This window comes from Parambassis ranga, chromosome 5, assembly GCF_900634625.1.
Source record: "Parambassis ranga chromosome 5, fParRan2.1, whole genome shotgun sequence".
Classification (NCBI taxonomy): Eukaryota; Metazoa; Chordata; class Actinopteri; family Ambassidae; genus Parambassis; species Parambassis ranga.
The window spans coordinates 32,114,024-32,142,014 of NC_041026.1; the positions used below are offsets into that span (position 1 = coordinate 32,114,024).

The following is a 27,991-nucleotide window of genomic DNA, read 5'->3' on the forward strand; positions in this document are numbered from 1 at the left end:
AATCGGTGACAGTTTTTCTGACGATTAATTGCACACGATACTTTACCTGCAAAATTGGCACCCTTGAGTTTCTATCAGAGGCAGTAATCTATTTAAATTAGCAACTAGCGTTAGCATTTTATCCTAGCAAGCAATGCAATGTTGCATACCGAGACAAAAGCAAGCAGAAATATTGCATTCAGTTAAATTTGCTCTTTAAGAAGGTGCTATCTCCTAAATAAGACTTAAATATGTTTGTTAATAAATGGATAAAAAATAAAATTTTCACATATACACAAGACATATATGACAATAAAAAGACATCAACCATCACCAGCTATCATCTTTTAATTATCTGCTGAGTTACAATCCTCCAAATGTACAACTCATGACATTTACAACAAACATTTATGTTTATAATATTTTACGCAGTTACTATGGATACATCTCCACTTGTATGTATCTTAAGAAGAGCACATATTTGATAAATAACCATTAATACAAAAAAATAAAAAAAATAAAGCGCGGGCCCAGACCAGGAGACACACCGTGGCATGTCATTTATGAGAGAGAGAGAGAGAGAGAGAGAGAGAGAAAAAAATGGACACTATCTGGCAATAAAATTGTCAATTTTCAAAAAAAAAAAAATTACCAAATTTACTGGAAAAATCTTTCCTAGAAAAAGAATTAAATGTGCCTCGTTTTAATATTTTCTCACACATTTCTGACTTTAAGGTCACATTATTTTTTTTGTATGCATTTTTTTCTTATAAAATAAAACTAAACTAAATTTGAAACATTTTGTTTGTGTTTCCTAATTATTTTTGATAATTGTTTTTGGGCTGCTCCTCATAGCTCACTTTTCTGCCCATCCAAAAATATTCAAAATAATGTTAATATTTCCTTTATTTCTGTCCACAGCACTACAAACTAAATCATGTATCACAGAAATTTTGTCTATGTAAAGTGTCAAACTTTTAATGAGGCAACTGTACTGATGTTAAACTTTCTCTATGAGCTGGGATAAAATATGATTAAGTATGACCAAGAATGGTCTTAATTCAGGTCAGTGCTTGTGTAGACTTATGTGGTTTGTACTTAATGAAGGCGAGCTTCCTCTGTCAGAGTCTGGCTTATTTTGAACATTCTCGCTCCTGGATACGGCGATGCTAGACCATGATACACTGATGTAGTGAGAGCTCCTGCAGAAAGCTTGTACATCTGTGTTTCCAGTGGGAAAGGCACACATCCAAATTCCTATTCTTCCACCTTTACATGCGCCGCAGGCTTAATCTGGATGAATGAAGACTTGATTTGTCCGCTTCTTATGTGATTCTCTTTAGGTAAATAATGAATATTTAGTCTATCACTGTACGGCTCGGGAAGAATGACCAACAGTGGAATTAAAACTCTGAATAAAATCTCTAGAAGAACAAAGAGTGTACGAGACCGGAGGTGTGGGTAGAGGAGGGGGGCAGGCTGTACTTCTGAGAGTGGTAGAGAGGTAAAAAATGAACACTGGCACACCTTCAACAGGACTAAAACATGCACAGTTTCTAGTCAATTTATACTCGAGCTACATGGGACACGACTAGACACATCATGGATGGCTGCTTTTTTGTTTGTTTTTTGTTTTTTTTTTAAATGAAAGGAAAATCACAACAGGAAAGGGTTTTTTGTGTGTGCACATTTTCACTGGTGGGTTTACCGGCGGATGGTATCACAGCTATGGTCGTAAAAGAGTGTCGTCTCTTCATCTATTGCGTTAGGCTGTCTATGGCGCGTCAGCTCCTGCGGAGCTACTTGTAGCAGGAGATGCATGCACAAGTAGAGGAGGGGCCTTGGGTTAGACTGATGTTTGTTACAAACAAACAAACAAAAGATACCAGCATGTCAGTGAGTCCACTGAGCATGGGTGTGTGTAAAGCCTGAAATGAAGCCTGCCTCAGCCTGCCTTAAGGACCCGCTAACCCACCTAAATAAATCTCATATTATGGCTTTCAGAGGAGAGTTTTGGTAGTCTAAAAACAGTTTTGGAGGCTTTTCACTCTTGACAGCTATTCATTCTGGGTGGATTTTTGTCATATAAAAGAAAAATCATTGAAGAAATGGTCAGATTTTATGAATGTTTAAACATCAGTCTAACCCTAGCAGGTTGTCGGGGGCAGAGAGTCGGGGAGGCAGACACGACTGTATGTCTGGCTGGCAGTTAACGTGACATAGTACCTTGGCACATGACGATGGGGCACAGGAGAGATCGAGAGCAGTCATGAGGTGTCGTTGGGTGACAAGGTGGTCAGGCAGGCATTCGGGTGGGTGTGGGTGTGGGTTGGTGTGTTGGACACAGTCATTTAGCTCTGGGCAGTTAGCCGCTGCTCCGTGAGCGACGCCTGGTGCGATACCGTCTTGTTTTCGTGAGCCCTCAGCTTGGACACCACGTCGATGAACGCCAGGCTCTGGACCTCTTTGTGGAGCGGCTCTGAGGATGAAATGAAAGCAGCCGATTTAATCAGAACGACCTCTTCCCAGATCAACATGTGCTTATCCTCAGAGGAAGTACAAACAGATGTTGGCGATAATGTGATTTATTCACAATCAGCGTGATTGACAGAGTGTTCATCCAATCAGCAAAAACTGACAAAAAATCTGACACCTTCACAGGTGCCCTCACATTAAAAGCCTACTATGACATTTGTGGCCCTTTTAAACAGGAAGTTTATTAATAATGTTAAATTTTCAGATGTGGAAAAAATCAATTGCATTGGAGGTCCATTGTGAAACATACAATAGTTAACATTTGTAGAGGATCAAAAATGTCATCTAAGACAAGAACAGGTATTGTTTAAAATTCAGGACAACTTTGATGAAATCCACTCCAAATGCTGACCACTGTAGTTACAGCAATATTTTCATCCACCGATGATGGACAAGCTGCAGTCTTCTTCTCCTTTCAGCTGTCGGACCATACGGACCCGAATTTATAGTCCAAACAGCAGGTTATTTTTTAAAACCTGACGAGGCGCTTCTATTTTAACTGCCGCAGCTTTCATTGACTTTACGGTAGTGGTTTAGCGCATGAGGAAACGCACAGACCAATTGCATACGAGTTTATCCATCCCACGTGACAACTCTCAGCCAATCAAATCTGGGCATTTCAGGTGGTTGCGACTACAATACAAGTTGCAGACAGATTACACCTGTGAAAAGACGAGAGAAAAGAAAAGAAAGACAGCGATACACCCGGATTAAGGTGGGCCAGAACGGCCCCGTACGGCATTCCGGCAGCTTCTATAAATAGATATGTGTTCGCAAAACGATTAAATAGTCTTATAGTAATGTTGTAATTTTTCGGAGATGCAAGTTGTAGTTTGGTCGTTTCCGTCACGCAGATATTCAATATATCAACCAATTAAATCCCCTCTCCCTCTCACACACTCACCACTTTGTTCTGCTGTACCTGTGCATGCAAAGGAAGTTGCATTCACAGTTTCTGTGACCTGGCACGGTATCAGTGCATTCAGAATTTAGTACAGGGCTCAATAACCAGCATTGGATGGAGGAGAATGAGGAGGAGAGGACCCAAACAGAGGATTACAGATTATTTGCAAGCATACTGAATGTAAATGAGATTTGAAAATTTTAGCAGGCACAAGTTATGTTATCTAGAGGTGGATATGTAGCAAAGTATTGTTCAAGTTAAGTAAATTAAACAAAAACTTTGTCTGAGGTGATACTATTTCCAGCATTGCAATGAACATACACAAAAATATTATGGTGAACATTATATAAGTAACAAACATACACCTCCTCCTTTCCCCTTATTTTAAAATGCAACCCTACTTTTATGTAATTATTGAAAGAACATTGTACAGCTCTATATTATGTGACAAAAGTATTGTCAAAGTTTTTAAATTGTACTGTATTGTACTGGACCTCTTTAACTTGAAATTGAATACCCCTGTACTATAGCATACACTGACCTGAGCCCATGACTGCACAGATGAGGATCATGGAGTTGTACTTGATCTCTGGTGCACTCCTTTCATCTGACAGCAGCTTGTGAAGCACAGACACCAGGCAGGCTCCCACAAAGTCCTTCTCAGCTGCAACTGAAATCCAGTGTGTTGTTGTTAGCGTGGCAAACGCTGCTGTTATTTATGCTACAGATGGGATTTGTGCTCTTTGGCCTCATTCAACACTCTCAAACGGTTTAAGGCTAGGCATAATTTTATTAGAAAACATTAAAGATTTTATTTCATCCTTTGTTGCTCTTACCTAAATCCAGCGCTGCTATGAGACCCAAGGCCACCAGTGCTTCATTCTGCATGATCATATGCTCACTGGTTGCCATGGTAACTAAATGCTTGACTCCCCCTCCTTGGATGACAGTCCTGACGACTTCCTATAAAACAAGAAGGCATTTTCAGATTATGACATAAGTTACAGTAAATAGTATACTTCATTATACTACTGCATCATTCCTCTTCACTGAGTTCTTATTGTATTGTCTGACCTTGGACTTGCTGTGTCGAATGAGTGCCGACAGCAGTCTGTTAGACTCGCCCATCACTCCTGCATGATCTTTGGCTTCACACCACTCCACTAGCCTCTCCACCAGTTTCCCATTGGTTCCCAGCTGTTCAGCGGCTTCACCTGAACCAACACACACAGCAGGCAAGCACAATCACTGTCACTTATTTTTGGTGTGCAGCTCTTCAGCAGCTGTGGCTCAGCGGTGAGGCTGCTGCCTGTTTTGCATGTGAAAAGGTAAAGGACAGAGAAACGTTGCCTACCTTGTGTGTCGATGAGCATACGTAATGTTCCTAGCAGTTTAAACTGGACTGGAGGCATCTCTGATTGCAAAAACTTCAACACAACATCTGCTACGCCTGCTGACAACATCTTGGATTTATTTACCACTGGAGAGAAGGAAAACATTACAAAACAATTGTTGAACAATTATCATACCATGATTGTGCTGCTTCCATCGAGGTTAAGTACAATAAACTCACAAAAAAAACAACAGGAAAAAGGCCAAAAACCTGATTGGGTACAGGTACAGCAGGGTTTAGAGGGTTAACTTCAATTAAAATATGGAAATATACTGTATTCTCATATTCTCAGCTTGGGTGCCGACATTCCTCACGCTCACGGAAGGGCAAGGAAAATCACACTGTGAAGCTTCATTTGACCTTAGCTGTTAAAGTGAGGACAACATGCTTAAGACTTCAGCATGTTGTTCAGCACAGTGCCAAATATGCAGGCTACAACTAGTGCATTTGTTTAACAGTGCAAAAAAAGAGACCAGTAACCAGCAAACTTAACGGCCACAACTACAAAATAAGTACAAACATTCTTTGTAGTCATAATGTTGCTAGGCTATTGGCTATTTTTGGTACCTGATGGAGCAAAAATCTAAAAAGCAGATTAAAGTCTGAAATAATGATACGTTGCTTTTCTAATTGTGTAGCAGCTCACCAGGTATGGCCAGGTTCCGCAGAGCGCTCAGGGCGGCGTGTTGAACGGTGACGTTGCCCTCCTCAACGTGCCGATCCAGCAGCTCCAGGAGCTTCTGCACTATTCCAGTGTCCACCATGTGGATGCAGTTCCCATCTACACACAGCAGAACAAGATGAAGGCTGAGCGGTGCTGGGTGCAAATGTCTTTCATCGTTCTCTTGGACTGCAGCTTACCATTGCGAGCAAAATTAGCGATGGCCAGAGCCCCAGCCAGCTGCAGCTGATGGTTATGAGATGGTATCCAGGATAGGACTCTCTGGAAGACACTGCCCTTTCCTCCTTCAAACAGCTTCTGCATGGACTCGTCTTTACAGAGGAAGGAAGACAGATTAGATCACAGGAATAAGTAATATTCTAAACCCATTCTCAGCTATGTTGAGTTATTGCTTGGTCGCAGGAATGAATCAAGTGGTTAGCGTGCATGCATATTTATAAAACAGCACACCACATCCAGGTCCATTCTCACAGTGGAATATTTACATAAAGGCTGAATATTCATTCTCTACATCAGTGCAGGCCAGAGGACCCTGTGGGTTTATAGTTATGCTTGCATACAGTAGGTACAGTAGGAAAATTAAATTTTCCAGGCATTTAAGTCTCCGTGCAGTCATGTACAGCTGTGTACTCAACACATCTTGCAGCGTAATGTGGCCGTTTCTACGTACTGCATTGTTAAAGCTCCAGGTGTTTACCTCCCAGCAGCAGGAGCACCATGAGGTCAGAAGCCGTCTTGAGCTGAGCAATGTCCTCCTCACGCTCTCCATCCACAGTTTGAGCCACGACCTCCAGCAGACACTCCACCAAGCCTGCCTCCACCAGCTGCAGCTTTATCACATCTGGAACAAAAAGCAAAAACCACAAACACATCCGTTCATTGGTTTTGCCTTTCGCACAGCTCTTACAGCATGCACAGTACATGAAGAAATAATACATATCTTTGCAAAAGGAGATTTATGTCTAACCTAAAACATTCTTCGCTTTTTTCATCATTTAAGGACACCATCACTACTAAGAAAAACTTTAAAGTCCAAACCTAAACTGATTAAATAAAATTAAATAATACTAATACATAATTAAATTGTGTGTTTAATTGGATTAAAATGTGGGAAAATGCTAAAAAATTCATTGTGGCTGCCTTATAAGTCTGACCTTTTCACAGAAAAAAGTAAGTAAAAAGAGTAGTTGCTTATCCGGGTCCGGGTCGCGGGGGCAGCAGTCTAAGCAGGGACACCCAGACTTCCCTCTCACCAGACACTTCCACCAGCTCCTCTGGGGGAATCCCGAGGCGTTCCCAGGCCAGCCGAGAGACATAGTCTCTCCACCGCGTCCTGGGTCTTCCCCGGGGCCTCCTCCCAGTGGGACATGCCCGGAACACCTCCCCAGGGAGGCATCCAGGAGGCATCCGAACCAGATGCCCGAGCCACCTCAGCTGGCTCCTCTCGATGTGGAGAGGCAGCAGCTCTACTCCGAGCTCCTCTCGGGTGACTGAGCTTCTCACCCTATCTCTAAGGGAGCGCCCAGCCACCCTTCAAAGGAAACTCATTTCGGCCGCCTGTATTCGCGATCTCATTCTTTCGGTCACTACCCAAAGCTCATAACCATAGGTGAGGGTAGGAACGTAGATTGACCGGTAAATCGAGAGCTTCGCCTTCCGGCTCAGCTCCTTCTTCACCACAACAAACCGGTACAGCGACCTCATTACTGCGGAAGCTGCACCAATCCGTCAATCTCCCGCTCCATTTTTCCCTCACTCGTGAACGAGACCCCGAGATACACAAACTCCTCCACTTGGGGCAGGAGCTCTCCTCCCACCCAGAGAGGACAAACTACCTTTTTCCAGTCGAGAACCATGGCCTCAGACTTGGAGGTGCTGATTCTCATCCCAGCCGCTTCACACTCGGCTGCAAACTGTCCCAGTGCACACTGGAGGTCCTGGCTCGATGAAGCCAACAGGACAACATCATCTGCAAAAAGCAGAGATGAAATCCTATGGTTCCCGAACCAGATCCCCTCCAGTCCCTCGCTGCGCCTAGAAATTCGGTGACAAAGAGGCAGCCCTGCCGGAGTCCAACATGCACTGGGAACAGGTCTGACTTACTGCCGGCAATGCGAACCAAACTCCTGCTCCGGCCATACAGGGACCTAACAGCCCTCAGCAGAGGGCCACGGACCCCATACTCCCAGAGCACCTCCCACAAGATGCCGCGAGGGACACGGTCGAACGCCTTCTCCAAGTCCACAAAACACATGTGGACTGGTTGGGCGAACTCCCATGAACCCTCCAGCACCCTGCAGAGGGTATAGAGCTGGTCCAGCGTTCTGCGGCCAGGACGAAAACCACATTGCTCCTCCTTAATCCGAGGTTCGACTATAGGCCTAATTCTCCTCTCCAGTACCCTGGCGTAGACTTTCCCAGGGAGGCTGAGGAGTGTGATCCCCCTGTAGTTGGGGCACACCCTCCGGTCCCCCTTTTTAAAAAGAGGGACCACCACCCCGGTCTGCCAGTCCGGCGGCACTGCCCCCGATTGCCACGTGATGTTGCAGAGGCGTGTCAACCAAGACAGCCCCACAACATCCAGAGACTTGAGGTACCCAGGGCGAATCCCTGATCCCTGAAGCCCCTCCATGGACCGCCACCTTACTGTGGTGGAGGGGTTTGAGTGCCCAGATGATCCTAGGAGCTATGTTGTCGGGGGCTTAATTAATTAGTTAGGGTTTATTAGGGTCTCCCAAGGCAAACAGGTCCTGGGTGATGGGCCAGACTAAGAGCGGTCCAAATACCCCTTATGAAGAAAAGAAAAACAAGGACCATGACGTCGCCCGGTAGCCGGGCCTTTCCCCACGGGGCCCGGCCGGGCTTAGCCCGAAGGAGCGACATGGGGCCAACCTCCGATGGGCCCACCACCGGTGGGAGGAACCGTAAGGGGCCGGTGCAGAGTGGATTGGGTGGCAGTCGGGAGCCTCGGCGACCTGATCACTGGACACAGAAACTGGCTCTGGGGACATGGAATGTCACCTCGCTGGGGGGGGAAGGAGCCTGAGCTTGTGCGGGAGGCCGAGCGGTACCGACTAGATATAGTCGGGCTCGCCTCCACACACAGCTCGGGTTCTGGAACCCAACTCCTTGAGAGGGGTTGGACTCTCTTCTATTCTGGAGTTGCCCATGGTGAGAGGCGGCGGGCTGGTGTGGGCTTGCTTATAGGCCCACAGCTTAGCTGCCATGTGTTGGAGTTTTCCCCAGTATGTGAGAGGGTCGCCTCCCTGCGGGTTGGGGAGAGGTCTCTCACTGTGGTTTCGGCGTATGCGCCGAACAGCAGTGTAGAGTACTTGACCTTCTTACAGTCTCTGGGAGGGGTGCTGGATGGCACCCCAACCGGGGACTCTGTCATCTTGCTGGGAGACTTCAACGCCCACGTGGGCAGTGACAGTAACACCTGGAGAGGCGTGATTGGGAGGAACGGCCTCCCCCGATCTGAACCCGAGTGGTGTTTTGTTATTGGACTTCTGTGCTGGGCATGGTTTGTCCATAACGAACACCATGTTCGAGCACAAGGTTGTCCATCGGTGCACCTGGCACCAGGACACCCTAGGCCGGAGGTCAATGATCGATGTAATCGTGTCATCTGACCTTCGACCTTGTGTTTTGGACACTCGGGTGAAGAGAGGGGCTGAGCTGTCAACTGATCACTACCTGGTGGTGAGTTGGATCCGTTGGCGGGGGAAGAGGCTGGACAGGCCCGGCAGGCCCAAAAGTACTGTGCGGGTCTGTTGGGAGCGTTTGGCCGAACCCTCTGCTAGGGAGATCTTCAACTCCCACCTCCGGGAGAGCTTCACCCAGATTCCGAGGGAGGCTGGAGACATTGAGTCGGAGTGGACCATGTTTTCCACCTCCATTGTCGATGCAGCTGTCCGAAGCTGCGGCCGCAAGGCCTCTGGTGCCTGTCGTGGCAGCAATCCCCGGACCCGGTGGTGGACACCGGAGGTCCGGGGATGCCGTCAAGCTGAAGAAGGAGTCCTATCGGGCCTGGTTGGCTTGTGGGACTCCTGAAGCAGCTGCTAGGTATCAGCAGGCCAAGCGTGCTGCAGCGAGGGCAGTTGTAGAGGCAAAAACTCAGGCCTGGGAGGAGTTCGGGGAGGCCATGGAGGAGGACTATCGGTCAGCCTCAAAGAGATTCTGGCAAACCGTCCGGCGCCTCAGGAGGGGGGAAGCAGTACTCTGCCAACACTGTATTCAGTGGAGGTGGGGAGCTGTTGACCTCGACTGAGGGGGTGGTTGGACGGTGGAAAGAGTACTTTGAGGGTCTCCTCAATCCCACCAACACGCCTTCCATTATGGAAGCGGATGCTGCTGCGGAGCGGAGGGGCATGATGACTCAGCATGACTCACACTTACAGGATAATTTCTCATACAGTAGGTGGTGGACATGATTTACATGGACAGGGATGAGAACACTGCAGTCTGACAGTTTAGAATCTCATCCCATAGCCTAGATATGGCCTTGTGGAACACCTAAAAATTATCCATGGGAGATTAAACAGAAGTCATATTACCGTTTTCTGCAAGCGGAGCCAGAACCTCAAAAATCATTTCCTTCTTCTCGTGCTCTGACTGCGTTTGGAAAAGACGCACCAGCTCCTCAGCGATATTGGTGGAGGCAAACTGCTCTTTGCTGGACTCTGAGAACAACAGTGTAAGCACAGATATCAGAGATATTGCTATAGCCCAGACTGCGTGCAACTGGGCTTCACGTCTTTAAGCTGTCCCATTACTGACTTACTCCATGTTACTACAGCTGCTAATTGTTTACTAATCCTAAACCAAGAGATTATAAAAAATACCACGAGCTATACAATTTTAGATATGGAATCATCAGCTTGGGTAAACACTTATGTACTCACCAAGCTCAGCCAAATTCCCAAAGGCAATTAGACACATTTCTGTCAGGGCTGTGTTGTGGGAATGAATGCCTAGCAGCCTCACCAGAGTGGGAATCACACCCATATTGATCAGCTGGGCTTGTAAGGAATCTGCAAAAAACAAAGAGACAGAAAGACAGGCAGTCGATCTATTGTTCTCAACATCAAGAAAGTCTGTGGAAGAAAAAAGCTGGTGATATGTTTGGTTCCTTAAAGGGAGACAATGAAGAATTCATTCCTGATCAACAAACTCTCACAGAGACTTGCATTAGACTATTCTTCCCAGAGGGGCCAATTGGTGATGTGCTGTAGCCAAATTATTTTCTTTACTGTTAGTAAAATAAAAACAAAGCTATCAAAAATGTACGTTAGCTTAGCTTGGTCAACTACAAGACACCCAGACAACCAAAATGGTTTATGTGATGCATATAATAACTGCTGTACTATGTTGCAGCAAAGATGTTTGCTTTTCCTGATGCGTCATTGCTTGTTTGGCATATATGTGGGTGGATGATGAGAGGAGTGAATGCTTCTGTTGGAGGTTTTACTGCAGTAAAGTGTGGCGTCATCTGAAAGAGCTGACACAAGGAATTTAGATCCACGTCTTTACAAGGTGTTACGGTACAGGTGCTGAGGGCAGCCAAAAAGGGCAAAGAAAAGGTCCAGATTTCTGTAATTACACATTTTTTGATACTGTCTATACTTGTATAATGTATAAAGCATTATATTTATGAACATATTTAATATACACTCAACAAAAATATAAATGCAACACTTTTGTTTTTGCTCCCATGTTTCATGAGATGGACTTGAAGATCTAAACTTCATTCCAGATACACAATATTACCATTCCTCTCAAACATTGTTCACAAATCTGTCTAAATGTGTGATAGTGAGCACTTCTGCTTTGCTGAGATAATCCATCCCACCTCACAGGTGTGCCACATCAAGATGCTGATCTGACATCATGATTAGTGCACAGGTGTACCTCAAACTGCCCACAATAAAAGGCCACCCTGAAATGTGCAGTTTTGTCTCACAGCAAAATGCCACAGATGCCACAAGCATTGAGGGAGCGTGCAATTGGCATGCTGACAGCAGGAATGTCAACCAGATCTGTTGCTCGTGCATTGAATGTTCATTTCTCCACCATAAGCCGTCTCCAAAGGTGTTTCAGAGAATATGGCAGTACATCCAACCGGCCTCACAACCGCAGACCACGAGTAACCACACCAGCCCAGGACCTCCACATCCAGCAGGTTCACCTCCGAGATCGTCTGAGACCAGCCACTCAGACAGCTGCTGAAACAATTGGTTTGCATAACCAAACAATTTCTGCACAAACTGTCAGAAACCGTCTCAGGGAAGCTCAACTGCATGCTCGTCGTCCTCATCGGGGTCTTAACCTGACTCCAGATCGTCGCCGTAACAGACTTGAGTGGGCAAATGCTCACATTCGATGGCGCCTAGCACGTTGGAGAGGTGTTCTCTTCACGGATGAATCTCGGTTTACATTGTTCAGGGCAGATGGCAGACAGCGTGTGTGGCGTCGTGTGGGTGAGCGCTTTGCTGATGTCAATGTTGTGGATCGAGTGGCCCATGGTGGTGGGGTCATGGTATGGGCAGGCATCTGTTATGGACGAAGAACACAGGTGCATTTTATTGATGGCATTTTGAATGCACAGAGATACCGTGATGAGATCCTGAGGCCCATTGTTGTGCCATACATCCATGAACATCACCTCATGTTTCAGCAAGATAATGCACGGCCCCATGTTGCAAGGATCTGTACACAATTCTTGGAAGCTGAAAATGTCCCAGTTCTTGCATGGCCAGCATACTCACCGGACATGTCACCCATTGAACATGTTTGGGATGTGCTTGACCGGCGTATACGACAGCGTGCACCAGTTCCCACTAATATCCAGCAACTTCGCACAGCCATTGAAGAGGAGTGGACCAACATTCCACAGGCCACAACAGACAATCTGATAAACTCTATGCGAAGAAGATGTGTTGCACTGCATGAGGCAAATGGTGGTCACACCAGATACTGACTGGTTCTGAGTCCCCAGACCGCCAATAAAGCAGAAACAAAATGCACATTTCAGGGTGGCCTTTTATTGTGGGCAGTTTAAGGTACACCTGTGCACTAATCATGATGTCAGATCAGCATCTTGATGTGGCACACCTGTGAGGTGGGATGGATTATCTCAGCAAAGCAGAAGTGCTCACTATCACACATTTAGACAGATGTGTCTATGTTTGAGAGGAATGGTAATATTGTGTATCTGGAATGAAGTTTAGATCTTCAAGTCCATCTCATGAAACATGGGAGCAAAAACAAAAGTGTTGCGTTTATATTTTTGTTGAGTGTATTTCAGATGTTTCTGATGTTACTGACTATAACGCTGACCATGTTTATAGTCAAATACAATTTTGCATATTCACAACTGTCACTTGAAATTTGACTTTTTGGACCTCTGTATTTGTTAAATCCTGGCTATGATCACAGTGAAATGAAGTGTGATAGCACATTTAATATCTTCAAAAAAACACATTTGTCATATTTACACACAATAATAATGTAAATTTTACATTAATATTCAGAGCAGGTTTTGCCTGTATTAAATAAGCCACCCATAAAGTGTTTTTAACTTCTCACCTCATATGATTAGTTAAAAACAGTCAAGCAATTTTAAGAACTGAGATTCCCAAAACATAGAAAAGAAAGATGTTGTGCTGTATGTCATTTGATGGCAAGAAGTGGTAGTTATTAAGAAGCACCTGAAGAATGAAAGGAAAGCATCTCATTTTTTTTCATATAAACACCAGAGTAAGAATTCAGAATCAGAATCTATTTGCATTCAAACTGGACGCAAATGTACAAGCTGATTAAAGACAAATATAAGAAAGAAACTAAACTTTGACCAGTTTTGTGCTCGGAACTGACTCACACACATTGCTACATACTGTTAATAAGCAGTAGCGAACGTCGGGGAAAAAAATCCCATCTAGGTGGAACTGCCACTGACCCTGACCATATGTATACTTTATGTGTCTACATCACTGTCATTCATTTTAATTAGTGAGGTTCTCTTAACAGTAATTAGATATGAAGACTCAGCAGGATGCTGAAAAGCTGCAGAAAGCCACAAAAACCATCCATTCTGTTAGCGTGACCGCAAACCTGTCACACAGGCAAATACATCCAACCATAATCCAGTGCCAGCAGATATCTTGGCAGAAGCTCTGAGCCTGTCACATCACATCCTCACTGTTCTTAATGACTCTTGCAAAGATGTCCACTGCAGGACAGTCCAAAAAAACAGCCGTATGTATGGATACACTGGGGGGCAATTTGACTTTTGTTAACCATGTTAATTATGTTAGTAGTTTTTAAGTGAGTCTGATGTAAATTTTCATTACAAATGTAGGTATAGTTTTATTATGAAATGGTTAAAGAATAACACATTTACCTACTATGGACAGCTTTCAACTATGATCCCTAAAGAAACAGTACAACAAGTACAGAGGCGAAATCAGGACATCAGAAAAGAATAAGATACAAGATATGTGGCTTATATCTGGAAGCTATCACCCCTGACATCCAAGATAAGTACTTTTGAAGACGCTAACGAAACCACATTATGTAAATATAACCTGATGAATATAAATGTGAATAATATTTGTCTTACCAACAAAAGAGGTCTGCATTCATCCATCCACACAAAACCATAGATATAGCTTGTCACCTTTGGAGGACGTGGTTAGTTTAGCTTAGCATTAACAGAAGGGGGCAACAACATGGATATCAACATCACTACAGGTCAACAACACAGTTTTCCTATCCTTTAATAAGTGCTGTGTCTCAAATCAGAAGCGTGTTTACCACACAGCACTGCAACATGCAGTCCACAACCTCTACCCACATAGTATACTTACAACAGTTAAAAATTACTGCCAAACATGACTATCTCATACTGAAACACATGTAAATATACTGGGAGTATCTGAAATTAGACACTAGACATTAGACTACAGCTATACTAACAGCTCTATATGCTATGGGTTTTCTACACACTATATGGGCAATGCTATTGGTACCATTAGTGTTCCACATAGTCACGATCTGATATTAGCATGCTAGGTTAACAGATACTAAATACTGCTGAAGGTAATGTCATTTGTTTATCAAGTAAATGGATGAAAACAAATTTTATGGTAATCCAGATTGTCACTCCACAAATGTCAGACTCATTATATTTTTACATGAAACTTGAAGAATTCCCCAATGAAGAATTCCCCGATGAAGCCTTGTAATTATGAGTGTAGTCTCAGTTTAGATTTTCAGATGTTTTCCCCAGATGCATAACAATCGGTTGGTGGTGCTAGACAAAACAGGAAAAATCTCATTTCTACAGCACATAAAGAGCTTCTAGCTAATGATTATGTTGTACCTGCTGAGTCTATTAACAAGGCAAACTCACAGGGGTGAAGTGGTGGGAGGAAGGTACAGCTAGGGTGAAAGCTGACTCTTAGCAAATATTAATAACGGCAGATTACCCCAGGGGTGAATTGAAAACAAGAGAAAGCGTGGTAGAAAGAAAAGAACAAAGGTCAGCCCAAACCAGAGTCTTCTAGTTCAGTTTAGCCCTACTGTCTGTGTACAAGAAAGAGAACATCCGCTGATTAGTTGAGATGAGTTAGCAATGGTTCTTGGGGGAAGGATGATCATTACCATTATCATTGCTATAGTTCATCAGCATGCCACAAAAGACAGTCAAGAGCTTCTCATTTTCCGGCTCAGTATTTTGGGAGAGGGATTTAATGTGTTCAGCTACTATCTGAGCCCCTCCTGCCAGGTCAACTGCACTCCTGCCCTCATCTGCAAAACAAAGAGGCCAGGACACAAATCAAAGAACGGAAAGTAAAGCAAAATATCCTGAAAACACACAGGAAAGGAATGTTAATAAAACACAGACAAATCAATGCAAACTCAGGCTGCAAACAGTCAGTGCTGAATAAAAAAGGGAAATAATCATGACAGCTTTCTGGCATTAAGCAAATCCAAGTAACCTGACTGATAAGGACTCGTATGAGGTTTGATTTAGTTGGATTTCTCCAATGCCATAATTCTTCCCTCTTCTTGTGAATTTTATATCCATATAATGTGACAGAATGACACAGGAAAATAACAAAATCAAAGTACAACAATCTAATAAAAGAAGAAAAGAAGCTTGAATCAAATAAAACAACTAGTATGTCCAGCAAAATCAATGATTTTCATTTTTTTTAAAGAAACTATAAGTGCTCAGTAGTGACAATTGTCTCGTTGTGGGAGGGCTTTGTCTGGCAAGACAGCTGCCAAAGAAAACGTTATGAGTCAGTAATCTCTCAGGACATTCGATACTCTCATTCATTATGGGTGGCATGCGACACGGCAATGGCATGTGATGTGCACAATATTACTCAGGAAGCTGCTGACTTGGCAATGACCTAACTGGCTCGTGGTGGAACATGCTACTTATAAAATACCACATCCTGAATGGCCAGGTTTAGAGTTATAAGACACATTCCCTGAACCCTCTGTTCTGGTATTTGTTATAAAAAAAAATTATGTTACTAATAAAGTGAGCATGTAGGGCAGTGACATTGTGACCAAGTCCTGGCTATAGAGTGTTTTGTTACATAAGTGTTGTGAGTCCCTTTGGGTGGCCCTGACTGTCCACATGTTGACAGTGTCAGAGCCCACCTAAACTCACATAACTACTAAAGAACCAGTCTGTAAACAAGACAAGAACTCTGCTGTAACATGGAGGCCTATGCGGACTAAACTGCGGTTTTTGGACTTCATTCATCAAAACAGAAGGCCGCTGCTTGGTCATATCATTAGCTTGTTTGTTGGCCAGATTTCATCAAGGTTTTTGCTGACTGAACGGGAAGAGCAGTGAACTTGGTAGATGCTCTTAATTCTGCTCTTTCTTGTGGTACATCTTTAATATGTGTACAATTCAAAGTCTACAAGTTACACACAACTGAATAATATGTGGATTATTTATAACAAAGAATAGCTGTCAATTTCATCAGTACTAAAGACTTTAAATGACCTTGTTACATCAGTCACACAATGCATCTTTGTATTATGTTATTAGGTAGAGGCCCTTTTTAGTGAGCAACAAATTATAATTGATCTTTAATGAAAGTGGTTTCCTCTTTCATGTATCATACTCAAGTGGCTAGGGTGATGTCCAACATATCACAAGTATGTGTGTGTGTCTTTAAGGTAGTGAGCAGCTGCGTCTCCACAGTACATCTATGATAAAAACCGTGCCAGTCCGCAGAGACCCCCCTCCACTCCGACAAATGTCACATCCCTCCAGATTCCACAGATACCCAGCTTTTCAACAAGGCGAGAAGCCGTGCAGCAGAACTGACAGCTGTGATTAAAGACTCTAAAGCTGCCTGCAAAATCAGGCTTAAACTCTGCGATGTGTCCCCGAGGTCACTGCTCAAATACTACACTGGTACACTGACTAATGAAATTTCTTAGAGGAGACATTTGAGAAGTGCTACATGAAGCAGATTATACAAAGTAATACCATTGTTTTTTCTTGGGGGAAAAAATAAATCAAAGCTTAATACATTTTTCATGGCATCAATCATTATTTTAACATCAAACAAAAATCAGTTTTAAAAAGCAACTAATACACACTTAGCCCTGCAGTAGGAAGAAGCCATTTTGGACTGTGGACCTTCAATTAACCTTATAGATCTTAGAACGTGTCATCTGTATCCATCAACAGAAAACTTTAGATCTGTGAGACTACAGCCCCTGCAAGGCACATTTCATGCATATAAGCAGGTGGACACCAACATGGCAGCTCCCATTTATGTCACATGGTCATGAATCAGATATACAGTGGTGCTTTTGTTTGCGAACCACCAACTCAGTTGTAATATGATGTTCGACAGACAAACTATACACACAACTTGTATTGCAAGACAAAGCTCATTTATCATGTTGAAATTTATTATCATGTTGAAATGTATTATAATTATTTGCTCGACTAGCTGCTGAATACACGGTTTTGTTGTGTATTCCATTTAGGAGCACATCCTGAAGTCCATCCATTGTCTTAACCCGCTTGTGCTGTACAGAATCACGGGGGGGTTGTAGCCTATACCAGCTGTTAATTGGCAAGACACAGGGTACACCCTGGACAGGTTGCCAGTCCATTACAGGACAACACAGACAGACGTTGACAATAAAATGCAGTTTATTTTTGGCTGTGTTCAGCCTGACAGTATGCACATACCAAAAAAATCAACATTTGTCAAGGCTAAAGATGTGCACACAGTGTATAATTAGAGGCAGTTTCTTAGTCATTTTTTTAGATGCACGACCACTTTAAAGTCAGGCCGAAATTCAGCCACACCAGGCTAGGCATTGTCTGCCATGCACTGTTCTGGAGGGATTAAAGGACCAACTTTTTAGCTGTTCCTAAATGGATCACATGCTAGGATAAAAATCATTTTTGTCTAAAGGACAGTTAAAGCAGAACTAAAAGTCTAACTGTGCTAGGTGACTAGGTCAGGGGTCGGCAACCTGTGGCTCCGGAGGCGCATGAGGCTCTTTCATCCCTCTGTTGTGGCTCCCAGGCAGCGAGCTCATTTTCGGAAAAAAATAATAATGTGGATAAATGGCTTTTTAATTTAAATGTATTTTATTTTATTCATTTAGTTTTTTCATAGTAATAGTTGTTTCTTTGGAGATTGAGATGCTCTTGTGATATTAAAATAAAACTTTTAATATTTTGTCAAAATATGCGTCACGGTTGCGTCCTGCGTGTGCGCAGCACCTGTGACACCGGACAAACTCGTGCTCGACAGCCTACATGAAATGACATTCCTGACACTTATATGAACATATATGACGCTTATATGAACATGGGAGTTTGCATTTGGAGTCCTGTTGATCTTTGACCCTCATACTTGTGCGAGCTGGTGTTTTCCATCATGAACTACATTAAAAGTAAACACCACTCCAGCCTCACAGATCAGAGCTCAATCCTTCGTGAAAATCAAAGTGACGTCTTACAGCCCTGAAATGGATACGATACGCTGTGCAGTGAAGTTCCAGAGCAGAACTCACATTAACCAGGTGAAAGAAATAATTACACAAGCTGTTATTCTGAAAATATATATTTTTATATCGGACCCTGAACTAACGTGTTTCATAATTCAGGTTGACTGTAGCCTACAGCATGGAGGACATGAATGACGGCACACTGAAATCAAAATAACATATAAACTGGCATTTTTTGTTCAGATAAATATTATCTATATCTATCTAAATTAGGCCTATATATAGATTAATATTACCTTCAATTTAGTGGTCAAATAGGTGTAGATTAGTAGTTAGGGGTTTGTGGCTCCGAGTGTGCTTTATTCAGTGGGAAACCGGCCCAAATGGCTCTTTTAATGCTGCTGTTGCCGACCCCTGGACTAGGTGAATACAAATATGGAGGTCAGGTCAAGCTGTGGCAACAGCATTCATGCCTTTTTGACGTTTCCTGCTCTTTCCATCATGACCGATATGAACAAGAAAAATGTAGCTGACATTGTTCAATTGTCTTTTTAGAATTATTGGCAATACTAGCAAATTATTCTGAAAGTTTCAGAGCTGTCAAACAACAACAGAAGTTGTATTCTGTAGCTGCTGTAGCAAAGCAACGCAACCACAAAATGTATCAAATAAACATGCAGTATGTTGTGCAATGTAATAAGACATTTTATCAATAAGACATTTTTCTGTTTATTTTGGTTACTTTTATAATACATACTTTTTTTCACTTGTCTGGAGCCTCCAGAATCTCTTTGGAGCTCCCTGAAGAGTTCCGCCTCTGGCTCACAGGAAGTGTGGACCATCTGTCATATGTTCTCAAAGCCTACTTCAACAACTCCCTGAGCAGTGACATCATTCCATCACGCTTCAAAGCTACCCCCTTTTAAAGGAATTTTTTAGGGTCCCTCAACAATCAGCCTTATCATGAGGCCCTTCTCTGGATCTCCTGTTCCCCACTGTTTAACAGGTGACACCAAAAGGGCACTGAGACGTGATTGGGTGACCTTATTCAGTCTGTACAGGGATTAACTTCTCCAGTACCACAACTGTGAACACTGAGGCTCCCCAGAGCAGTTCCTTTGGCTTATTCACAACTGTGCAGAAATGCATAGCTCTAATTACATCAACTATGACACAACCATGAGGGGTTTCAGCCAGAACATAGAGTCAGCATACATGGGGGCGTGCAGAAGTTAGCAGACTAGTACCATTACATTTGAAATACATCCTGTTAAGGTAAAGCTCAACATCACTTTTTTGTACACATCCCAAGTAAAAGAAGGTGTCTGATACATGACAGCTTTTTCTACTGCAGCCCAAACCTGCACCATTTTTCCCCACTTATCTTCTCTTCGCTCTGTGATGGTGATGACAAGGCTCAACAGGGATTCAGTGAAAGCAAAGCAAATTCCTACTTACGGCTGTCATAACAGATGTTGCCAAGAGCTCGGCCAGTCTGCAGTAAAACTTCGTGGTCAGTGGAGTTTAACAGCTGAATCAGAGGAGGGATGAGGCCAGCTTCTACGCAGGGACTCCGCATGAACTCTAAAAAAAAGGTAATAATGAAAGACATCAGGCCTGCATGGACTGGTTTTAAAGCAATTGTGTTTACAGTACACATTTATATGGAAAAGGATCAGAGCCTGGGAGCCATGATTGCCTTTTTTCATTATTTGTCATGGGAATTAGAGATTTGTCACATTGTAACTTTTTCTGTTGTTGCTTTAATCAGGAATTCTGTGTGTGCGTTTTCTCAGAACTCTAAGATTATATTCAGAATTCTGATGCTTTTCTATTTGATCTTCAACCTCAGAAATCTCAAAGAATACTCAGATACATTTTTACAGCAGCCTTCAACTTCCATACATATAAACAGTAAAAGTTCATAACCTTTATTATTCAGATTTTGAATATCCATCCGAGTTGCACAGTTTAACATCTTTCACACAGGCATGAGTGCTTCTATGGCTTTTTTCACAGCTTTACTCATCAATTTATACATTTCTTATTTGTACTTTTTGTACACAACATTATTAACTGACATTTCAGACCCCTAATGTTAGCTCTGAATAAGGCTGTCAGTCTTTATTCTCTCGATAAATAGATAATAACAAGGAAAGCCGCCCTGGGCGGACAATCACAATGCCAACACACATGAGAAGCAGCATGTGGAGGTATTTAGGTTTCTACACATTGGATGGTAAAGTCACGTGTTCTCATCAGCAGGCAATATTGTGAACAAAAAAAGAGCCGCACGTGATCCCGATCACATTGATAAACTTGTGTTTCTTGCAAATAATATCAGAAAGTGATTCGGTTAGTAAAGTTTGACTGTTGCTCTGTTTAAACTTGCTCCAAAGCTGTCAAGGCGCCTCCCGTTATCTGTGATATATGTTTGGTTCAGGGAGTTTTTTTTCAGCTGCTCTTCCTCCGACACCGGTAATACAGTGACACTTTGACACTTACAGCGACAGGCATTGAAGCTGGATCCAAACTCCACAAGAACAGAGAACTCCCTTCCCCCTGCCGACATTAGGCCCACAGTTACGTCATTTTTCTCTCGGACCACCCGCTGTGCAGCGCTCTCGGACACATAGCCCGGGCAGAACTTTTTCTCTCAAGGCTGTGCGTCAACCATTGTGATTGGTCGGAATTTATTGTGGGCGTGATGAATGTGAAGAAGCGCAAGAGCTTCTTCAGGTGCAGAACACACAGACAGAAGGAGGAAGTACAACGACGATGGACAGTTTAGATGAGCAGCTGGCAAACAGCTCCTGGAAGGAGAAACACGGTGCACAGAGCAGAGTGTCTGTCCAAAGGGTGGCGATAAAAACTAATCCCAGTATTGATCACGGCGTTACAGTGGCTCAACGCACATTAAACACCGGGAGACAGGATGTATTATTGCAGACAGTCATCCAAATGTTCACAGAATTAAACTCACACAGACCAGAGGTCTGCTACAGTCAGCTGTACTAATCTTCTATCCATTGTCATGCTATACGCCCTCTTCCCTGAACATTATCAGCTCGTTAGGCAAGGTAACCACGACTGTGCTCACAATTTGCAATACAAATGCATTGTCAACCTTTTGTGTGTGACGTGCGCTGCGTCACACACAAACTGTTATTTTTTAGATTCGTTCAAATGTGATTTTTTAAAAAAGTGACAACACTAGCTCTGAAAAGGTGACTATAAGGCAGTTCAGTGCCAATACCGCATCTCAGAAATCCACTGTCTGTTTCTAGATAGTGGGGGTGACAGTGGCTGATAGGATTATCATCTGATCCTTGCATCCTAGTTTACCTTCCAAACTGCTTTGTGAGGATTTTTATGATAGGCTGTACAGAATGTATGAATAGAGAGAGAACAATTTAATGCAGAAGCGTTGGGGTTAGTAACTGCTCTCAGATATGTGCAATTTACATTTGCTGCCATGTTCTCTTAGTATGAAGAATGCACCATCCATGTTTTTGCATCCTACTGTATAAACTGGGATTTAAAGGGAATGAGGCACTATGTTATCGTCTTACGCTGAAAAATAAATTTTAACATTTAATGTTCCATTGTGTGGCTTTAAACGATCGTCAGACAGAAAGGGAATTGTCTTTAGCCCAGCACTCACTTGGCTGATTGCAGACATTTCCGGAAGCAGTGACAGATAAATGCCAGCGGGTTGTTGCCAAGCTTGGCAAACTGCTGGGGGAGTGATCATTAGCTGCAGTCTTGCAAGCTGCTAAAAACCCATTCATTATTCTAACCTTTTCTTGCCCCAAGTTCTATCCCTGTCTGTTTTCTTTGGCTTTAAAAGCTCTCCCTGCACTCACCATGCGAAATTATGGAAAATGGACGGCCTCTGACATACACAGGGTGCGCATCCTCGCCGTGCAATAAGTGACAGGCTGGCTCTGAAAATGCCAGCTGTTCTGCTAAACCCAGCACTGGTCTGGAAGAAGCATGTTATAAAGAAAATGGCATACTGACAAAAGGAAGAGAAAGTTGGAGTGCTTTCTGCACATTGTTTGAATAAAAAGTGAAGCTCACCATTTTTGGCCAGCTCAGCAATGATGTTGGCTACTTTAGGGGTGCAGGAAGACTGGGGGTTTAGCAGGTTGGGCAACAGGGGAAGGATGCCCATCTCTTGGATCTTCATGCTGGCCTCAGTATCTGGAGGAAAAACCACACATTTAAGGTTAATACTGCCCATCTAATAGCCATTTCTAAGAAAACATTTAACACAGGTACAACCCATTGGCAAGTATTGAGAGTATGTCATACCTTGTCTTGTCAAAGTAAAAAGCTGTCTAATGGAGTAGTACCCTATCCAGCAACATTTTCTATTCATTTATATGGGATAACAATAAACGACAACTGTGTGATAGTAGAGACTCACATGAAAACAAACTGTGGAACGGTCGAGGTGAGAAAGAGCAAGAAATCTTCAGTCTAGCCTAATTGATATAATATTCAGCATTAGTATGTGCACACAGCATATGTAACTTGCACATTGTGAGCGCTCCGTTAATGCGGTCTCAAACATTTCACATCCACCTTCCATGCAACACAACAACTGTAATTTCCATGTGGTATGCTAGCAAGAGCTAATGCAGCCTGCAGAGAGCTCACTTCTCGTCTGCTAACTGTAGCAATGACATCAACAAAAGAAGATATAAATAAATCAACAGCTTCCTCCCGTCATGTTTTATAATGTAGCAAAACAAAGCTTCAAGCACAGGTCTAAAATGTTCTTGTATTCTGATTGGTTCCCAGCTGCAGCCACATAGAGAATTCAGCCTTTTGATACATCCCATGTTGGATCACCAAAGCTCTAACCCAGCTGTCTAAACTCTTCTCAGTGTGACGTAGGACCACTCTACTTCTTCAGGATCTTTAATCTACAACGTTTATCTAGGGACAACCTGGTTTGGATAAAATTTTGTAATAGCAAAGCCCCCACTTAGATCTGCTACACGATCAGCTCACTTGATGCGAGAAGTGAGACGTTTATTCTTACATATTAGTCGGGCAAATGCTGTCACACTGCCCAAAAATGTGGTTTCAAGCACACAGGATCACTCATTCTCTGATATTCAAGCCTAAATACTAAATATGATGACTTGAGTCAAATTAAAAATAATACAGCTGAATTCTGGAGCTAGATTAGGCCAGAGTGGACGCGATGCCAGGGGGATTTATAGGGACAATCAGAAAAGGCTTGCTACTGTACATGGTGTGTAGAGGAATACAGCAATCCTTAAGTTACATTTAATATTTTACTACCTTTAATTTTTTTTTAAACCATCACGACATTGAGTTGCAAGTGGTAATAAAAAACCTTTTGTAATGTGTACTCTGTACTATTTTGACATAAAATGCTATATACATAGTAGATTTCGAGACTTATTAACATAGCGGTTGTTGCTGGTTGCACTAGTTTGTGGTGGTGGTGCAGCAGCACAGAAAGTGGAGAGTGGAAAAGTCAACTGCTATCGCCGACCGCGCATGTATGTTTAGTGGACTGCATATGTGACTGAAGTGCGTTAGCTCCCATCCAGTTGACAGTGAAATGTTTTTACAAACCGAACATTAAGCCTGCCGGTTATTCCTCTCTACAGGACTGAGCCAGTCCTTAAATGCTTGGTCTTCCACCCAGCTGTCAGAAAACTTGCATTTGCCCATGACGACTAGGCCTGTCACGCGATAAATTGCCCAGCAAAATTGTTGCGATAAGCAATTATTATTGCTGTTTTAAGACCATGCAAGTACACCCTTTTAAAGATCAATAAACTTTAATTTCTAAAGAACATTTAACACTAGGAAGGTTACCCAATCATTATTATTATTATTATTACGAGTAGTGGTAGGCCTATTGCCATAGCTTATCTGAGCATAGTCAGTGGAGTTAAGTCAAACAAACTAGCATGTCATGAGCAACAGAGAGCCAAACAACATGCACTCTCTACCTGCTGGTGGGAGTGGGCTCACCTGCGCACACGTGTCTTTGTGTGTGATTGTGTGTGCATGTGTTTGCGCGTGTGCATCGACAGTGCAGGCAGCTGCAGTGAATTTTAAAAACGCTTGTTCTCTCTCTATTCATACATTCTGTACAGGTTGTATACATAAGCATGCTGAACCGGTGTTGTGCAGCTTTAGAGCTCTCTGCATTGCTGTAACCAGCATCCAAGCCCTGCAGCACTGTGACGCACTGTGGCGACGCAGACAGCGAGCTGACAGTGGTCTGCTCAGAACAACGTTACACAATGAGTTAAAAAATAAGAACTACCTGTTGATTTGACACATTTTAAGACAGAAGCCAGGGGCTATATTAAATCCGACGGCTGGACTTTGCACAATTTATACGCTGCAACGCACCGGAGTGACACCTTTTGTTATCCAGTCTCTTTGGCAGGGAGAGAGAGAGAGAGAGAGAGGAAAAGCCCACCGTTTAAAACTTTAGCAGATTATCAATCAAAATAGGACACCTCAGAGTCTGAAAAATAATAACTATTTTAAAAAAAATAATACCTCTAAAACAAATTTTAACACTTTTAATGGCCTTAAATATTTAAATTTTAAATTATCACCTTTTAATACTTTTTAATACCCTGTGTGTTACCTTGTACTCTGTACTTACTGTTGTTGGCGAGTGCTTTGAGCAGGCAGTCCAGACAGCTCTCTACACTGTCAGTGGCGCTGTCTGTAGATGCTAGCTTCAGCTTCTCCAGGGCTTCACTCAGGTTGTCTGAAAGCACACACATTTTTCATTACTTTTCATTCACTGTTGGACATGATTGTTAAAAATCCCCATATCCTACAGTGTGTCAGCCATTGTAAAAAGGACAACATAGAATGGAATGCTATTGTATGGTCAAGCAGGAGACGAGTTACAAGCTGCATGTAAAGGCAAGGCCAAGTTTCCCAAAACCATTGTCTCTGATTGATGATACAATGTGTGGGTTAAATACTGATTGGTTAAAAATCTTTATAAGTACAACCACACAAGCACGAACAAGTGTAGGATACATTTACTGCAAACTTTCCGATGCTGCCACTAAGTGACAGCAGCTAACTACAACATCCTCTTAAAGTGTTTCACAATGCTAATCTCTTACTACGCTACCTTTTGGTTGGGAGAAAAAAAAGTCTTCACACTCTTATCATAAGACACCACTAATAATATGTCACACAGAGTCTGTATGCTCATTATAAAATGATGCTTTTGGTGTAAAATCAGCACCATTTCCCCATTAATGAATCCCACTGCAAAGTCTATTTTAATTAGCTCCTTCATCTATCTATCTAAGCAGGAAGTGCTGCTGAGCGTCAGGAAGTAAAGGAATAAGAAAAGTGAGATGAACTGCATTTCATCAATGATACAAATAAGCCATCTTTATATATTGATTTTACAGGAAGGGCTTGATGCTCTGTGAAACATGGATAAATGTGTGTAGATTGGCTGTTGACCAAAATGAGTTGCACAATATCAGGTAGGGTTGGGTGGTATCCAAATTTTGATACCGTCAAACGCCCTCCACATTTATACGTGAATACCGTGCGGTGGGCCGTGCATAAGTGGATTGCATTTTTTTTCATTGACGGTATTAAAAATGATACCGTCGCTACCTGTGTGCCCCGCTGGTATACCTTAATACCGCCCAACCCTAATATCAGGTATTAGTAAAAATCCAATATTGTGGCACAGATAAAATCCCCAGCAGCTGAGATTATAGTCCTCACATTAGCGGCTTTGATTACAGCCTGCGGCACTAATTACTTCCTGTCTCACAAAATATCTAGAAAAACTCCAACATTACGCATCTACTTTCTTTTCATTGTACATTTTCAATTTTTAGGTCAAAATATGCATATTTTTCCTGTAAATGTTAATCTTGAGGGTTTTATGATCTCCTTCCTGTTATATATATTTGATTTCTTACCTGTTATATATATTTTTTCCCCATACGTTCTTAATACACCATCATAGCATCCATTCCCTCTGTGTTTCAGTTTCACCTCTGCTTACCATCCCCTTCTTTTAAATCCTATATGATTTGTAACCACTGCACATTTACTAAAATGATGCGGTTATTAATGAGACATCTTGTAGTAGTGGTTCTGAGCTACAAGAGAAGCATACCTCTCTTCACTGGACCTAAAATCAATCAATCAATAAACCAATCAGTCAAGTCAATATACTCATTTTTGGTCAACTTGAGAAGAACTGCATTGTTTTTTTTAACTCAGAAGGTTTATCATTTGAAACGCTGAGATTTTCCTCCAGCTTTGTGCCAACAAAGCAGGTATAGGGAAATTGCGTAAGGATTGCAGCCACTGTTGCAGTGACCTGGTTGTTGCTGTCAGCTGGTAGTGCACTGCAAAACCCACACATTCATCCATCCCTGGATGCTTATTGGGGAGGAGGGATTAAACCTCAAATATCCCAGGCTGCTCCTGATGTGAATTTACAGCAACTTTTCTTTATTGCCAAATGTTATGCACGACCAATCAGTGCGTGTCTATCATCAAGGGCTACATCACAGAGGGTAGCGCAATACAAACAGCAACACACAGTGTGCTGCTGGATCTTATTGCATAACAGCTGTGGAGATGGAGGAGTGCCATCTACTCCATCAGCAGCACACTGCCATTTCAGACGGGGGGGGGGGGGGGGGGGGGGTGCACATTCATTTTACGAGTGGCACCTTCAAGCAGTATTCACGTCACGCGGAGGAAGCAAAAGAAGGCGATGACAATGTGCAGAAAGGCAAAAAAAGAAAAGAAGCAGCCGTGTGTGCGGACTGGATGGAGAGTCAGGGAAGCTACCCCACCCGAGCACTGAGCAGACACGCGCACGTACACAGCAATGAGCTTCAGTCGGCTTTCCAGAGGACTAACCTCACAATAATAAAAACTACAAATGCAACAAAATGGGGTGGTGTAGTGACAAAAAATATGCTACACACTACTGAACATGCGCCGCTTCTTACAGGCGCTTTTATAACACTCATAATTCTTTTGCTAAATGGTACAAATAGTTCTAGTTGCTAATTCGGCTTACATAGAGTGGGCTGGTTAGCTAGCTGTCTACTCACCCATCTCTGCAGGATGTTGCTCCTGAAATATTAATATTAAGCTCCGCGAACCGAGTTTAACTAGCCGGATGTCCCCGTCGTTCCTTCAAACGCTTCCTTTTAACCCGCCTTAAACTGGTGAAGTTAGCAGAATGAGGTTTAGCTAGCTAGCTAGCCCGTATGTAGCGACAGCAGCCACCGGGCCGGGGTTTCAGGTTCAGACAGATGCTGCTGTGCAGCGGCCTGTACGACGGGACACTACCGAGTTAACGCATCTGACTTCCTCTCATATCCCACACCGACAGTCAAGACCTGTAGGCTGGCGCTCCCCTGGACGGCTGGCTCAGTCTGACATGGTACGGTCAAGTCTGCCAGGC

General features: G+C 43.0%; 1 protein-coding gene across 3 annotated transcripts; it reads right to left on the reverse strand.

Annotated features, from left to right (window-relative positions):
• Nucleotides 1-309: 309 nt before the first annotated feature.
• Nucleotides 310-27,987, reverse strand: rap1gds1 (RAP1, GTP-GDP dissociation stimulator 1). Of its 3 annotated transcripts, none has more exons than XM_028406307.1 (15): nucleotides 27,877-27,987; nucleotides 25,178-25,285; nucleotides 22,588-22,710; nucleotides 19,963-20,088; nucleotides 15,157-15,303; nucleotides 10,398-10,526; nucleotides 10,050-10,175; nucleotides 6,191-6,334; nucleotides 5,673-5,804; nucleotides 5,458-5,592; nucleotides 4,773-4,898; nucleotides 4,493-4,632; nucleotides 4,255-4,381; nucleotides 3,960-4,088; nucleotides 310-2,458 (listed from the first exon to the last, which is right to left on the reverse strand). In XM_028406307.1, the coding sequence occupies exons 3-15, from the start codon at nucleotides 22,694-22,696 to the stop codon at nucleotides 2,331-2,333; spliced, it is 1,698 nt and encodes a 565-aa protein (XP_028262108.1). In that variant the 5' UTR covers nucleotides 22,697-22,710; nucleotides 25,178-25,285; nucleotides 27,877-27,987; the 3' UTR covers nucleotides 310-2,330. The 3 variants fall into 3 exon arrangements, with proteins under 3 accessions (XP_028262108.1, XP_028262107.1, XP_028262109.1); XM_028406306.1 differs by having other exon boundaries at nucleotides 27,636-27,982; XM_028406308.1 differs by lacking the exon at nucleotides 15,157-15,303 and having other exon boundaries at nucleotides 27,636-27,982.
• Between the last annotated feature and the right edge of the window lie 4 nt (nucleotides 27,988-27,991).

Excerpts from the sequence above, each read along its gene's own strand:
- rap1gds1 (XM_028406306.1), bottom strand. Across the intron at positions 4,899-5,457 it reads GCGGAACCTGGCCATACCTG|TGGTAAATAAATCCAAGATG; the intron begins GTGAGCTGCTAC and ends CCTTCTCTCCAG. Across the intron at positions 4,089-4,254 it reads CATAGCAGCGCTGGATTTAG|TTGCAGCTGAGAAGGACTTT; the intron begins GTAAGAGCAACA and ends ACTGGATTTCAG.